This window comes from Aegilops tauschii, chromosome 1 (assembly GCF_002575655.3).
Source record: "Aegilops tauschii subsp. strangulata cultivar AL8/78 chromosome 1, Aet v6.0, whole genome shotgun sequence".
Lineage (NCBI taxonomy): Eukaryota > Viridiplantae > Streptophyta > Magnoliopsida > Poales > Poaceae > Aegilops > Aegilops tauschii.
Genome location: NC_053035.3, coordinates 497,144,193 through 497,159,889, shown reverse-complemented (window position 1 = coordinate 497,159,889; position 15,697 = coordinate 497,144,193). Strand labels below are relative to the sequence as shown.

At 44.9% G+C, this 15,697-nt stretch overlaps 2 protein-coding genes across 2 annotated transcripts; both read right to left on the bottom strand.

Moving 5' to 3' along the window:
* Nucleotides 1-1,962: 1,962 nt before the first annotated feature.
* LOC109762116 (protein tesmin/TSO1-like CXC 3) lies at nt 1,963-6,398 on the bottom strand. The gene is made up of 8 exons (XM_020320937.4): nt 6,270-6,398; nt 6,046-6,149; nt 3,294-3,391; nt 3,089-3,173; nt 2,917-2,988; nt 2,738-2,804; nt 2,548-2,645; nt 1,963-2,443 (listed from the first exon to the last, which is right to left on the bottom strand). Exons 3-8 carry the CDS (start codon nt 3,377-3,379, stop codon nt 2,441-2,443), a joined length of 411 nt encoding a protein of 136 aa, XP_020176526.2. The 5' UTR covers nt 3,380-3,391; nt 6,046-6,149; nt 6,270-6,398; the 3' UTR covers nt 1,963-2,440.
* Nucleotides 6,399-12,552: 6,154 nt separating this feature from the next.
* LOC109762117 (uncharacterized) lies at nt 12,553-13,704 on the bottom strand. The gene has a single exon (XM_020320938.1). The coding sequence runs from the start codon at nt 13,702-13,704 to the stop codon at nt 12,553-12,555; it is 1,152 nt and encodes a 383-aa protein (XP_020176527.1).
* Between the last annotated feature and the right edge of the window lie 1,993 nt (nt 13,705-15,697).

The window sequence follows — 15,697 nt, the reverse complement described above, 5'->3', positions numbered from 1 at the left end:
CTCCGTGAATTGGCAAGGCATTGTGCATGGATTGGATCTACTAAAAAAAGGGGTCATATGGAGAGTGGTCGATGGAAAAAATGTTAATATTTGGAGAGATAATTGGCTACCTAGAAATTCTGGCCTCAGAGTTTTAGTCAAAAAGAACCGCACTAGACTGAAATGGGTCTCTGAATTATTCATAAGCGGAACAAGAAGATGGCATGAAAATTTAATCAGGCTCCTGTTTCTATAACCATGATGCTGAGGAGATCCTAAGTTTACGTATTCAGACTATAGGTGAGGGAGATCTAATTGCTTGGCACTATGAGAAAAATGGCATGTTCTCGGTTAAAAATGCGTATAGACTGGCTTTAAACTTTCAGGATGGCAAGGGCGAGACAGGATCGTCTAGTTATGCTGCTGACAAGGAAAGAAGTGTGTGGGATGTTATTTGGAAAGCCAAAGTCCCGCAAAAATTTAGAATTTTTGCCTGGCAAGCTGCATCTAACAGTTTGGCAACCCAGGTAAACAGAGTTATTCATCACCAAACGGTGTTAGGTATGTGCACTATATGCGGGATGGAGGATGAAAGTACTTTCCATGCCCTTGTGTCTTGTTCAAAGGTGCGTGCGTTCCGTTTCGCTATGAGAGAAGAGTGGAATATTCCTGCCGAGGAGCTTTTCAGATTTACGTGGCCGGACTGGATGTTTATTCTGCTTGATCAACTGCGGTCGCCAGAACGTGATCAAGTTTTATTCATGCTTTGGAGAGCTTGGCATCTCAGAAATGATATGATCTTCGGGAAGGGGAAAGAATCCTTATGTGCTTCTGTCACTTTTGTGGGAAATTACTGGAAATCCTTCACAAATGTCAAAAACTGTGCGCAAGTTGACTTAAGTATCAAAGGTAAGGGGGTGATTGATAATGGGAGGTACATCACACCAATCGCGAAGGTTTGTCGTAATTGGGAGCCACCGGACCAAGGGTATATTAAGATAAACGTTGATGCTAGTTTTGTGGAGAGCATAAGATCTGCCAACATTGGGATAATTGCCAGGAACCACCTTGGCGAAGTCCTGGTTTCCTCATGGGATTTTATCAGGTCGTGCACTTGTGTGGATGAAGCAGAATTTCGTGCGGCGCTTGCTGGGTTATATATTGGTATTACATTCCAAAGTCCTGTTATTTTGGAGACTGACAGCGCGGCTGTTGCTTTTTCTCTGGCAAAAGATTCTTTTGACAGGTCTCCTTTTGTGGACCTGAAAAAGGAGGCGATGAGTGTCTCAGACCTCATTAAGGATTTCAAGATAGTGAAGATTGACAGGCAGGCAAATAGAGTGGCGCATGAGATTGCTAAATTTTGTTTTGATAGTAGGTCAGACGGTGTTTTATGTAATAGTGTTCCGCCCTGCGTGGCTAGCTTTGTAATGAACAATTGTAAGAATTTTGTTATTTTCTGATTAATATATGGGGGTTTTCAAAAAAAAAGTCTTTCTTAGAGATTCAATGTGAACTACATACAGATATATATAGACATATTTTAAAGTGTAGATTCACTCATTTTGCTCCATATGCAGTCCATCATATTGGAATCTTCAAAAAAGACTTATATATAGGAACGGAGGGAGCAGTTGATGAGTTAGATGCTTGGTTTTCTGCTCTAGGAAGTAAATACCCTGGTGATGGCGTCATAAGTTGAGCTTGGTAGAACTGAAGACTGCCCAACTGTATTTTTCCGGTGGACAAAGAACTGAATCAGTTTACGCGTATGTATGCAGAGGGTGAGAGCATCCGATGCTATGGCCTTTGGCCTCTGAGTTGGTGCTGCTATCACGCCTACAAGTTTAAGTCAAGCTCTTGTGCTACAAGTTTAAGTCTGCAAGATGATGATGGAGAACTTGTTTTGCCTCCTTGAGAGACCAGAGTAAAGCTCACAAGCAATTTTCAAGCAGAGGATAAATCAAGCAGACTGCAAGATGATGATGCAAACAGGAGGAGAGCACATCATTAGAATATGTAACGCAATGCAGAAACAATGCCACCAGGGCCTCTTTGTCTACGCATACCAGTTTGGATTTCAAACACCATCAGAATTAATCCTAAAGTTTATACGAGAGAAATCATTTGCAGCAAGTATGTATGCATAAGAACGAGTATGTATGGAGTATGGACGGCAACCGATGAGGGCAACTATTCCTACAGGAGTATATATGTACTCCCTCCGTAACATAATATAAGACGTTTTTTTGACACTATCATGGACTCAAAACGTCTTATAAAATGTTACAGACGGGGTATCAAGTATCTATCAGTCTGATCAAGAGCCCCCTGAGACTGAGGCTAACGACATCGCAGATCATGGAGTTCTCGCCGTTCTTGCTTCGAGTAATCATTACAAGGATGGTAAGCATGTAAGGTGACTTGCATCATGCTCTGGTATGTCTCAAGCCTAGTGTCATCACTGCACAAAAGGGGCATATCACCAGGGTTAGTTGCTTACCCCTCAACAGACATACTACATACACTACACTTTCTCTGCACAACTAAGAAGAGGCACAAACTTACCTTGAGTTCTGGCCGTTTGCTGGACGGTTCGACGGCCTCGCCGCTGCTGATGGTACCTCCCTGCCCGCCTGGTCCAGCATTGGACTTATCGGCTGCTTCTACACGCAGAACAGCAGAGACAAATACACGAGCGTGATCCATCATGCAAACAAGGAGTCACACATAAAGAGAGGAGAATGTGGTTGCTCACCCCCTCCGGTCCCTTTTCCATTCTCGCACCCTTGGCAACTGCATTCTAAGGTGCACCTGGCCCCGCGCTTCAGGAAAAGACGAATTTCAGTCAAGATCAGAGAAGCAACAACAGCATGTCTAGTTTCTGAATAGACAAGAATGCAGAACAAGGAAGGACCGTGCATGCAGAGCGCATACCTCCCGGCAACCACAGGTCATGATTTTGCATTTGTTGGATTTGCACGTGCACCCCTTGCCACCCTCATAGGCCTGGAATAAGCGCAACACATTTCTTTCAGGTTCTTGGCAGAGGCCATAGCAGCATGATGTTCAGTAATGAAGTCTGCTCTAAGAAAGAAGCATTTCTTACCAGGTCATACGGATTGTTCTCGCAGCCCTTGCACTTGCATCGCCCACGCATGCAATGCACACCATCCTTGAAACAACTGCACTTTCTGCACGCAGCATATCAACAAGCAACAGTTAGACAGCAGCACTACCAATTAACTACTACTCCCTTCGAGTTGATTGGATGGATCTGGTTCATATAATTCAACCAGTGTGTCTGTGCATACAAGTTCAGGCATTTGGTGCTCAAGTTCTGCCATTTGGAGCTGCCACAGCTGCACCTCTTCCGTGCACTATCTACAGCAGCTGACATGACGAGGTATCTCTGCAATGTGATGCACAATTTTTAAGTATGTAGTATCAAACAGATAATACTTGATTGGGAGATAAAGCGATTCAGGCATTCGATCAGCTGTAGGTTTTTTTTTTTGCCCGGAAAACAAAACTAGTACAAATGATAAGTGAAGAAAAAGAACTGTTTCTGTTCAGCTACACAATTTGTGAAGGAGACACCAACTTGACAACAATTCGTCATTGCAAAGGAGAACAAGTAACTCAAACAATTAACTAGAACTAATTCTGGACGACACATACCATCGACATTCAGGTTCAGCTTTCATCATCACAAAGCAGCAAAGCATCGAAAGCACATCAAGAATCTTTCTTGGAAACGAATAAAATAGTAAGTACTAGTATACTCCATGCAGTAAGTTAATTCCAACAGAACATCCCACAGCACAGCTCATCTTACAGCAGTCTGCATACAAGTTGGGCTAGGCAACTCACTCAAAACAAGTCAGGTGAAATTGCATGCCATTCAGTAAGAAGATCACCAGAGCTCAAACAATCAGCTGCAATATCTGCTCAGAATACAGTAACGGACAAAACAGTCGTGGCACCATTAGCAAGCATTCACGAACCACGCCAGCAACTAAGAACTCAAGTAAACTATAGCAGATGAACCAACTAGTACTTGACTAATTAACTTTGTGGAAGCAACTGAATATTGACACTCAGCAAGGGGAGAGATAAATATAATTGGGTTCGGCAACCAATTTTGCTCAGAAACTAAGAAAATCAGAAGGATTTTTTTCTGAGAATCCGCTAAAAAAACAGTTGGTAGGATTTATTTGCTGAGAATACAGTAACAAACAAAAGAGTTGGTGGCACCATTAACAATCATTCATGAATTACACAAATAACTAAGAACCCAAGTAAATTATATATTATAGCAGATGGATCTCAACATCAGCAGATGCAATAAATACACATGGTTTAGAGCAGGAACCAAGAAATTTAATAAAATGAAATAGTTCATTAATTATGCATCCAAGTGCGCCATGCCCATAGAATTTACAGACTATACTCAACAATGAACTAGAACTAATCCGGGAGAACACAGCACGCGCAATCTTGTCTAGGCAGCAAATACATGCATCCACCTACACGGTTGGCGTATGAAATAGGCCAGCATTTTACACCATAGGTTGTATTCTGCATTCAACGCAATGCAAGACAAATGTCAATCAAAAGAAGATGAATGCTTGCCTGGAGAATCAGAGATATTAACTTTGTGAAAGCATCTGTATCCTAGAAAACACCCAGTACTTAACACTCAGCCAAGGTTGATAGATATATAATGGGTTCAGCAACCAATTTTGCTCAGAAACTAACAAAATCAGAAGGATTTTTTGCTCAGAATACCTTACAAACAATACAGTAGGTGGCACCCTTAGCAAGCATTCATGAATCATACCAGTAACTTAGAACGTGAGTAAACTAGCAAATGAATCTCAACATCAGCAGGTGACTCAGGTACAAATGCAACCGAATGCAGGAAATACAGAGTCTATCATCATAAAGGAACATCACACAACACAGCTCACCCTACAGCAATGAGCACACAAATTGGGTTAAGCAACGCACTAAAAACAAGTCAAGTGAAATAACATGCCTCTCAGTAAGAAGATCACCAGAGCGCAAGCAATCACTTGCAATATCTGCTTGGAATAAAGTCACAAACAAAACAGCCGTGGCGCCATTGGCAAGCATTCATGAATCGCAACAATAAGTAAGAATGCAAGCAATATAAATACTCAACAATGAACTAGAACTAATTCGGGAGAACACGCGCTCAATCTTGTCTAGGCAGAAAATACATGTATCCACCTACACACTTGTCATATGAAATAAGCCAGCATTTTACACCATAGGTTGCATACTGCATTCGATGCAATGCAAGATGAATGTCAATCAAAAGAAGATGAATGCTTGCCTGGAGAATTGAAACTAATTAACTTTGTGAAAGCATCTGTATCCTACAAAACGCCTAGTACTTCACAGTCAGCAAGGGTTGACAGATATAATTGGTTCAGCAAACAATTTCTCAGAAACTAAGATAATCTTAAAGATTTTTTGCTCAGAATACGCTAACAAACAAAACAGTTGGTGGCACCATTAGCAAAGCATTCATGAATTATACCAATAACTAAGAACCCAAGTAAACTATATATTATAGCAGATGAATCTCAACATCAGCAGGTCACTTAATTAAAAATGCATCCACACAGCAGAGCTCATCTTACAGCAATGTGCACACAAATTGGGCTAAGCAACGCACTAAGAACAAGTCAAGTAAAATAGCATGCCACTCGGTAAATAGATCACCACAGCACCAAGTAATCAGTTGCAAGTAATATGATACCTAATAACTAAGAACGGAACAGCCGGGAGCCCGGGAGCGAATCCCAAATCCCGGCCAAAATTAGCAGAAACATTCCCTGCCAAAAACAGTTCGCCGCACAACCTTCCCGGCCAAAATCCCCACCCCAAATGCGACGTACGCCGCGGAGCGCACGGCGCCCGGCCGGAAACGCGTGGCTCCGTCCCGCCGATTAACTGATGACTAGCAGCAAGCAGGGGACTGCGCTGCTGCGGGGGTCGGAGAGGGGGAGGGAGGTGGGGACGCGCGCTTCTCACCTGCACCCGCGGACGTGCGGAAGCGGGAGGAGCGGCGGATTCCGTGGCGAGGGGGTCGCCGAGCTCGCCGGAGAGGAGGAGCGAGGGGGCGGCGGTGCCTGCGGCTGCGACGAACAACGGAACGGGGGGAAGAAATGCTCGTCAGCTCTGGTTGGTGAAGCACAAAACCCTAGGCGGGGGAGTCGGAGGGGGAGGGGAGGGGCGAGAGGAGGCCGGCGGCTCACCTGCGGGCGGCGGGGACGCGACCGACGGCGACGCCGACGCCGGCAGCGGGAAGGTTGGCCGACTTTCCCTCCCGCAAAGCGAAGCGAAGCGAAGCAGCACCGCCTCCTCCGCGGCTCCGCCTCGGCTATAAGGAGCAAACTACTAGGCCGGCCTTGGTGGAACGAGGCCCAGCCCAAGACTGGCTCTTCCTTATCTCTCAAAAAAAATTACTCTAAAAAGGCTCTCAAAAAATAAATCCAAATCCTAAATTTTTGTCAATTTTTTAAATGTGAATTATTAAATTAGAGTGTATTAAAAATTATTACAGTTCGGCCCCCCTTTCATCAGCGCATTGTTTGGATACCAGGTGCACGTCTAGAGATGCCCCAGAACATGTCCACGACGACACCCGAGTCGTGTCATCATCACACATTAATTCCCGCAAGGTAAGCATCAATTTGACCTTACTGTCATGACCCTCGTATTCGTCATGACCGACCACACACGCTGACCAAATTGACTGTCCAGGAGTGCTTGGAATCGAGCTGGACGACCACACCCGAAGCTTGTTGACGAGCACGCAACTCGGGCGAGCCCTAGCCAGCACCTCGCCGTCGACCCCCGAGCTCGCCAACAGTTGGACCTCCAGTTCGGATAGATTTCTTTGCTAAATGCTAGACAAAACTTCTCATCTTAGCAGGAATGTTGGCCCTCCATATCTTGATCCATTGATTCTAAGAACCTCTAGCATCTGAATGACTTGACCGGTTCTCTAACCAATCTTCCTTCCGGGGCTTCGTATCCACAAGTAGCTGATGGCCGACTTCACCGAGAAGTTACATGACTGTTCATAGTTCCAGGCCCAACAGTATTTTATTGCCATCATCCTCAGAGGTATATTGAGTATGGTTTGTGCATACATAGGACAGAGATGTTCATTAATGACAATGTCGTTCGATTGCCTTGACGGGCCATCAATCAACACTGAAATCAATTTGCGGGTGATTAGTAGAAACCAGTTATAAAGCCCACATCATATTATCGCATGGTAGCCAGTTATGATTCCAGATATTTGCTGACTCTTCATCACTAATTCTCTGAATTAATCCATGTTTAAGTACTGCCATCCCCGCATAAATAGCACACCACACCTGCGGAGGGTGGTTGCCAACCTCTAAATTAAGAATATCTGCAAAGGGGTAACAAAAACTTTCAATATCTTCGCACTAAGTGACTCGGGCTCTTGTAGAAATTTCCATCCATGCTTCGCCAACATGGCCAAGCTAAAGAGCTCGGTGTTACACAACTCCCAACCGCCTATATACCTTGACATTGTCACATCCTCCCATGAGACCCACACAGTTTTCCGCATGCCATCCTTAAATCCCCAATAAAATTTCTTGAGCATGGTGTTAATATGATTACACAAACCTCTTGGCACTAGAAAGCATAAGATGGAGTACCTGAGGATTTCTTGCACTACCAACTTGATCAAAATTTATTTTCCCAATGATGGCATAGACTTATCAATCCACCCTTGCGCCTTCACCCATATTCAGTCCTTGAGGTATTGGAAAGATTCATTGTTGCGCCTCCCCACATCAGACAGTAAACCAACGCACGGTTCAACCAACATCTCATCAGGTACATTTAGTGTGCTTGATCATGTTCCTATTGTCCTCCGTAATTTTCCAAAGAAGATGGAAGATTTAGCCATGTTTACCTTCTATAACCAAAGGCATTACAATACTCCTTATCAGTGTCCCTTATGATCGTATCTCCTTCAAGATTTTCTTTAAACATTACCAAATTTAAACTATCATCATCAAACAGAATGTGATTAAACAGATGTGCCGAGGGTGCAGCCATCACACCTCTAACATTTTTATTATCACTCTTGGCCTTTAATAAATAAGAAAAAAAACAGACGCCAATAAGAAAAGGTAAGGTGAAACGGGGCCACCCTACCTAATATCCCTAGTTGGCTTGAACTCCTCCAACCGGACCTCATTTAGTAGGACCGAAAAAGATAGAGTAGTTGCACCTTGCATAACTTTCCGGACCCGGCTTGGATGCAAGCCATTTTTTAATATTGTTGCCTCAGTATAGTTCCATCCAACTATATCATAAGCTTTCATCATATCTAGCTTCAATGCACAATGAGCGTTATTTTTCTTTTTGATACTTTCATAAAGTGAAGGCACTCATATGCAACAATCACATTGCCAGTGATCAGCATGCTTGGGATGGAAGTGGATTGCTCTTGGGAAATAATCTCCGGTAAGATCTTTTTTAGCTGGTTAGCCACTTCATATATAATCTCAAAGATTTGCACAGACTAACTAAAGAGGTTGAGTTATTTTAACTAAGGGATAAGCACGATGAACGTTTATTTATAACCTCCGGAGACTCTATACCATTAAGTACTCGCAAAACCATCTCGGTAATTTCATCACCACACAAACCCCAATTCCTTTGGGGAAAGTGCATCGAAAAACCATCAAGTCCTGGAACCTTTGTAGGGACATTTGGAAAAGGGGGCACAAAGCATATCATTCATTTCATTAGTAAATTTACGAGGTATATGAGATAATACTTCCTCCATTCCCACTGTCTCCTCGAAAGTATAAAGTTTTTTTTATAGAAATATGTAACCATTACCCGGTCTCAATATCACTATCACATGTGGTTCCGTCGTCACGCTTCAGTTGATCAATTGTATTCTTCCTCTTCCTCATAGATGCCTTCCGATGGAAAAAAAAAAATCTCCCGTCTCCTTCTTCCGACCATTTGATTTGGGACCTTTGTTTCCACATAATTTCCTCCCTATAGTCCACCTCCACAATTGGATGCTCGATTTTCTTCTCCTCATAAGACTGGCCTTGCCGGTTTGGTTCAGATCTAAGATCTTAAAGTCTGCTTTTTAGTGCTCATAATTCACTCCTGACATGGCCAAAAGATACACCCCCCTACTCCTGACAAGCGTGCCACTGCTTCAATTTTTTTATTCATATCAATGACAGACTTGGTCTTCCCCCTACTCACCACACCTTTTCAAGCATCAGAAAGAAATCAACATGAGTCTCCCACATCTGCTCATAACAGAAAGGTCAATCAGAGCTACCCTCCTATTTGCAGTGCCCATAATCATTAAATACAACTATGGGCGAATGAACTGACTTAGCTATGACTACGTGCCACAACGATGCAAAAGGGAACATGGTGCTCCAACTTGTTATCACCAGCGCCCTATCCAAGCGGATTCGACAATAATGACCCGCCACCTTCTTCTCAAAATTCCAGTCAACTCCAATATAAACCACATCATATATCCCACAACACATCAACCGCCTCCCTGAACCCTACCATCTACACAACATCCCTCTCATTTGGCGCCAATTGTTCTTCCCTTCAAAGAATCTCACTACAATCTCCAATGCAAGCCCACGACAAAGTTGACCCCCCCCCCTCCCGCAAGAAGGCCACCATGTCCCAATTTTTCTATCGTAATCTTCTGTTTGCCTCGCCATAAAAACAAGTTAATCTCCACTCTTCCTTTTCTAGTTCGGCCAAGCTGTCTCAGTGTGATACTTCGGAAAATTCAGCGATCTTAAGGTTACCGGGCTCCTCCAGAACACGACAAAACCTCCACTTCTCCCACTGCTAGCCACAATATACCTTCATCATAACCCAACACACTTGTGAGGCCTTCCACCCAATGTTTCGACAGCTGCGCCTAGAACAAACATACCACCTCCAACGCACACTCCCAAATGAGCTCTTTGAGCTCTTGACTGTCATGGGGTCGCCAATCACGGAATAATTCCAACACTGGGTGCTCATTGGGCCCGGTGATCCTCCTCATGGGAGACCACTTCATTCATAAAATCATCACCCTCCTATGCATCCCGTTCTCCTTGCCTTCTTCTCTTGATGATCGACACTTTACCATGCGTGCACAAAACATTGCCATCAATTGAGCTAAAGCCCCTTGCTCGATCTGAAGAACCTTCCCCGACACAATACCAAGTTGTACGGGTTGTGCCCCTGTATGTTCACCGAGCCATCATATCCTACCAGCCTCTTCCTTACTCCCTTTGGCGCATTCTTGTTTGAGCGCTGCTAGGCGGCCCGTGTTCTCTGGCCGAGGCTTGCGCCGGCCTATAAATAAAGACAAGTCGTCTATCTTTTTTAGTAAGGGTTGCTCTGAATCGTGCTTCCCGCGAGGCTTCTTTGACGTGAGCTGCGGTGCATCATCCAGGCGTTGAGGATACACAATGACGTGTTCATGTGCAAACAATTTCTTGCTTCTTATTCACGCCAATTGCCAACATATATGGTGTGACAGTAGAGCACAATCGAGGATTTGTTTACAGGGAGTTTTTTTTAAGGGACTTTGTTTACTTTCGGTTAACTCACTCTGGTAACACTCTGTTTACTTTGTCCCCGTTGCCATCTTACTCGAGACCAAGTAAAGAAGTCGCGCCCAACAGCCCTCTGGAGTGAATACTTGCCACTCCGTATTTTTCTTTGCGATTCATGCGGCAGCGTCTTGTGCAAAACAATCTTGGGGAACATCAGTTGGTTAACATTCCGTTTGATTTGTTTACAGGGAGTTTGTTTAAGGGACTTTGTTTACTTTCAGTTAACTCACTCTTGTTTTGAGCACTTCAGTTAACTCACTCTGATAATACAGTTCTATTATTGAGACAACATAAAGGCCGACGCTTTGAACTGAAGCTGTAAATCTTCATCTTTTGTCCGACAGCATCCGGGCCGTTGAACGACTGAACCGTTTCGTGTCTACTTCCAGTCAACACTGTCTTCAGAGTGTGATTCAGGAGAGCGTGCGAGTAGGACCTTGAGACGTTGCTCAGCTGTAACAAGAAAACCGGGGGCCACGGCGGCCGCCGGCCACAACGCCAGGGATGGTGGCCGGCCGGCCGACGTTCCTCGAACTATAACTGAAGACTGTCCAACTGTATTTTTTTCAGTGAGCAAAAAACTGAACGCTTACTGAATCAGTTGGTACATACAGTATGTATTTGCAGGGCGAGCGTGCGTTCTATGGCCTCGGAGTGTGGTGCTGCAATCACGTCCACAAAAGTCAGGATCTTGTGCTACAAATGCCGTTTTCGTCGTCATCGCTCGGAGCCGACACTGCTGAAGAAAAGAATCCAGCAACCTAGTCGATGGATTCGACATCAACAACTTGTCTTGCCCCCTTCAGAAGTTCAGAGTACAGCTTGCGGGTGATTTTCAAGTGCAGAGCCCATCAACCAAGCAGAGTGACATGTCCAAGATGATCAGCCATCGAATCAGGAAGGCGATGATACACAGAGTGAGAGCATACCATCATCAGAATATGTAATCCCAGTGCTCCGTTTTGTAATCGGGTCCGCTTGCCCTCAATTTACATCATCAGAATATGTACACCGGCAGGCGGAAGATTCGTAATGCTCACAATTTAGAATGTTGCATGTAAAGAAGAAACACTCACCTAGTCAGCTGGCATTGTGCATCTGGTCTTGCTCGACCAAGTCCAAGTTAAGCTCTTTGCTTTAGCAGTTTGAACAGAGTCCAGTTTGCATATTTAAGAAGTCCAGGTCCAATTCAGAATGCTACTAGGCGGATTTTTCAGAAATTGTTTCAGCCATACAACAACGTGGATCCAAGACAGACATATTGGCCATGGACTGCTAGCTTAGCTAGTCAGAACAAGAACAAACATCACACACGACAGGTTGCACGAGGGATAGTAATGAACGGCGAACCCGCATGACATCACATGCCTTGTCGTAACTACAAACATGTCATGACATTAGGTGTGTTGTTTTCTCTCCTTAGAAAAGTTAGGATTCTGCAACTCGGTCTAGCACATATTGTTTGGGACCGTCAGTGGAACACCCTGCATGCATATTTTTTACCACATATTGTTCGTACAGACAAGATACAACAACTAGAGAAGTTGGTGCCAACATATAATTGTAATACTACAACAAGAGATTACCATTTCAAATAACAAATGAGATCATAACAATTTCAAATGCATCAAAATCATAACGGATTGAAGGGTAGCTTACTTGTTTTTCCAAAAGTGAATAGTAGCCTACTAGTTCTTATTGCCTTGCCAACATTGTTCAAAGCCACAAAAAACGCATGCACCTAGACGCCAACTTATAAGAAAACCAAATTGGAGTAGATGTAGGACTTATTCAACTCACTGCCCAAAACTAAAAGATCTTGACCATACCGAACAACTGATTTTCATGAAGGAGTCATGCCAACTCGCTGCTCTGAACTTCAGGGAGCATTTGACGGACGCCATTCCACAAAGCAGGGAATGTAAGGTCGAAAATCTTGCATCTCATAATCTTCAAGATTGCAGATAACATGCAACTTCTGGGTATCCATATCATACGACATAAGTGTATGTTCCGGTTCCACCCCACCATTAAGAAAAATCAGGTTACGTTCTGGATGGAGTGCAACAAAGGCGTAGCACTCTTTGTTATTTATACAAGGCCTTCCTAGTAGCTCCTGCATACTGGTTGTGTGCTTTAAGGTCCATTGCCCACTAGCATAATCCTCGAGAATCCAGACTGATATCCGGTAACCACCACCATCTTCCATCTCAATACCATGTAAGCGTCCCTGAGAGAACCCAATGGAAGTAAATTGAGCTATAGGCGGTTGTGGAGTTGTCCTCCAAGTATTCCCGCCCGTGTCCACCGTAACCACCATATTTATTGATTTACCATTCGAGTCAAATGTCTCCACGCGAGAATCATAGGCATCGGAATGCAGAGTACCATTTAAGAAGAAGTACCCTGGTTCATAGTTATACAACACAATTCGGTGACCCCATGGGCTCGACATGGAAGTCCATTCTCCGGTATCCGACGAGTAGACCTCCATAATGGTAATGTCGCGACCATTATCAATGATTACAAACACCGCGAAGCGAGAGGGGACGACCGGGTCGAAACACAAGCAGATGGTGCGGTAAACAAGAGGGTGTGGTGTCTCATGCCTATCAGGCGCGGGTATCACGGCCCAGATCTCCTCGGTCGCAGGGTTGCACACAATGTATTGCGCGCCGTCTGCTCGCATACCGTGGCAGAGAAGGATGCCGCTGCAGCAGTTTAGGAGCTTTACGCTTTCGAAGCCGTGCAGGTAAGGGAGAGAAGGGTCGACCAGCGGCCGGCCTCTGCCGGAAAGGTTGACGAAACGGTTGCTGCCGCTGTGGGAGAGGCCAAAGAAACCGGAGAGCGTCTGCGGCGATCTCCGACGGACGGCGGGGTCGGAACACAGTGCGAGCCACGCCGTCGACACACACTTTGAGCGGCACAGCGACTGGTACAGCACCCTCGACAGGAACTCCCAGACAAGGTCGTTGGGGAGGCCCTCTACCGCCTGCTCCTCCTCCTCCTCCTTCCTCCTCCTCTTTTCCATCCCGTGCCCGGGGCGCCCTGCTCCTGCTACGAGTGGTAGAGGCAGTTTGTTTACGGTTGAGATGCACTCCTCTCGGATGTCTCTCTTTCAAGATCAGAAGGAAGAGGAGGGCAGCATATCTGGAGCTCGGCGATGGACAAGACGCCGGCGGCGGCTGTGATCGAGGTGAAGTCGCACGGCGCGGGGAGTGTAGATCAGAGACACGGCACCAAGATGGAAGAGTCGTACTACAGGCCCAGTTTCTTAGGCCAGAGCGGATCCTCTCCCAGCCCACCAAAATGGAACCATATCCATATGCACAGGCCCAGTTCCCCTTCTTAGTTGCATTTTCTTTGCATTTCTTTTGCTAGAGTGCTTCTCTCTCTCTCTCTCTCTCTCTCTCTTTTTTGATGTAGAGTGTTTCTCTCTTTATCAATATGGAAGCGCATTACCTAGCGAAGCATGCTTTATTTCTTGCTGAGGGTCGCCATCTTTCTCCCCTTATCAATGTAGAAGCGCATTACCTAGTGTTATTGAACCGCTTTCGCCGTTGGATTCCTCGTGTCGAGATCTTCAAAACTAGATCCCATGTTGATAGGTTTTGACGAACTTTTTTTTTACGAAAAAAACGGACGAAAAAACCGAACCGGGAGCACGGGTTTTTTCCCTTTTCGAAAGAGGCACGCCCGTGCCTCTCACGAAATCACAAACATGCCCCTCGCAGAAGCAAAAACGTGACTCTCGCGGAAAGAAAAAACAGAAAACGCATTTTTTTGGTTTCCGAGGAGGCACGGCCATGCTTCTCGCGAAAGCACAAGCAAAACCGTGACCCTCGTGAAAGAAAAAAAAAACAGAAAACGTGTTTTTTCCCGTGTCCGAGAGGCATGGCCGTGACTCTCGCGAAAGCACCACCGTGCCTCTCGCGGAAGAAAAACCGTGACTCTCGCGAAAGAAAGAAAAAACAGAAAACATGGTTTTTTCCATTTTCGAGAGGCACGGCCGTGACTCTCGCGAAAGCACAACCGTGCCTCTCGCAGAAGCAAAACTAAGACTCCCGCGAAAGGAAAAAAACAGAAAACACGTTTTGATTATTGAATAAAGTAAAGCATGTTTATCCCTAAAGAAAAAAAAATCTAGTACTTCTACTGCTAAAAAAAATCAATCTAGTTCTCCTTCATTTTTCCTTTCCTTTTTCATTGAGCAGTTAGGGCATGTAAAATGGTTGATAAGATAGTCTTATCCTAAACCTTGCATGTAATTTAGAGATGACACAAAAAAGTGTCTGTGATGGGCCGTCTCTTAGCCTTATCTTCAATAACTAGCTATTCCTAAAAACATAGTGAGACATATTTTGCTAAGAGATCATCTCTTGTCTTATCTTAAATAAGAGAAGACAAGTCTTTTCTTACGAGTTCTCTCTCCTCCACCTCATCTTTTATCCTACGTGACACTTTTAAGATAGCACCATTGTACATGCCCTTACGTGCATGTGCGTTGCCTCAGGGTTGCTCGCAGCTCTGTAGGGGAGGTTGTCATCACTAGTAGAAAACGACCCATTAATCCCGGTTCTAGAGGCCCTTTAGCCCCGGTTCTGGAACCAGGACAAAAGGGTCGGGACTAAAGCCCAAAACCTTTAGTCCCAGTTCGCTTACGAACCGGGACAGAAAGGGCTCCACGTGGCCGCTGTGGGGCGCCCAGGCAGGGGGATCTTTAGTCCCGGTTGGTAATACCAACCGGGACCAAAAGGCCTCCACGCGTCAGCAGCTGGCAGGAGCTAGGGTTTTTGTTTTTTTAAGGGGGGGGGGGTTAGGGGTTTTGGAGGGTTAATTTAGGGGTTTCATATTGTGTTAGCTAGCTAATAGAGAGAAGTGACCTCTCTTTATCTCCGTGTTTGGTCGATGCTAGCTACTATACGTATAGAGAGAACTCGACACGCTAGCTAGTAAGCAAATGAAGGAACCATGCATTAAGTACACAAGATCGTCATGAACATATACAGAGAGAAGTGACCTCT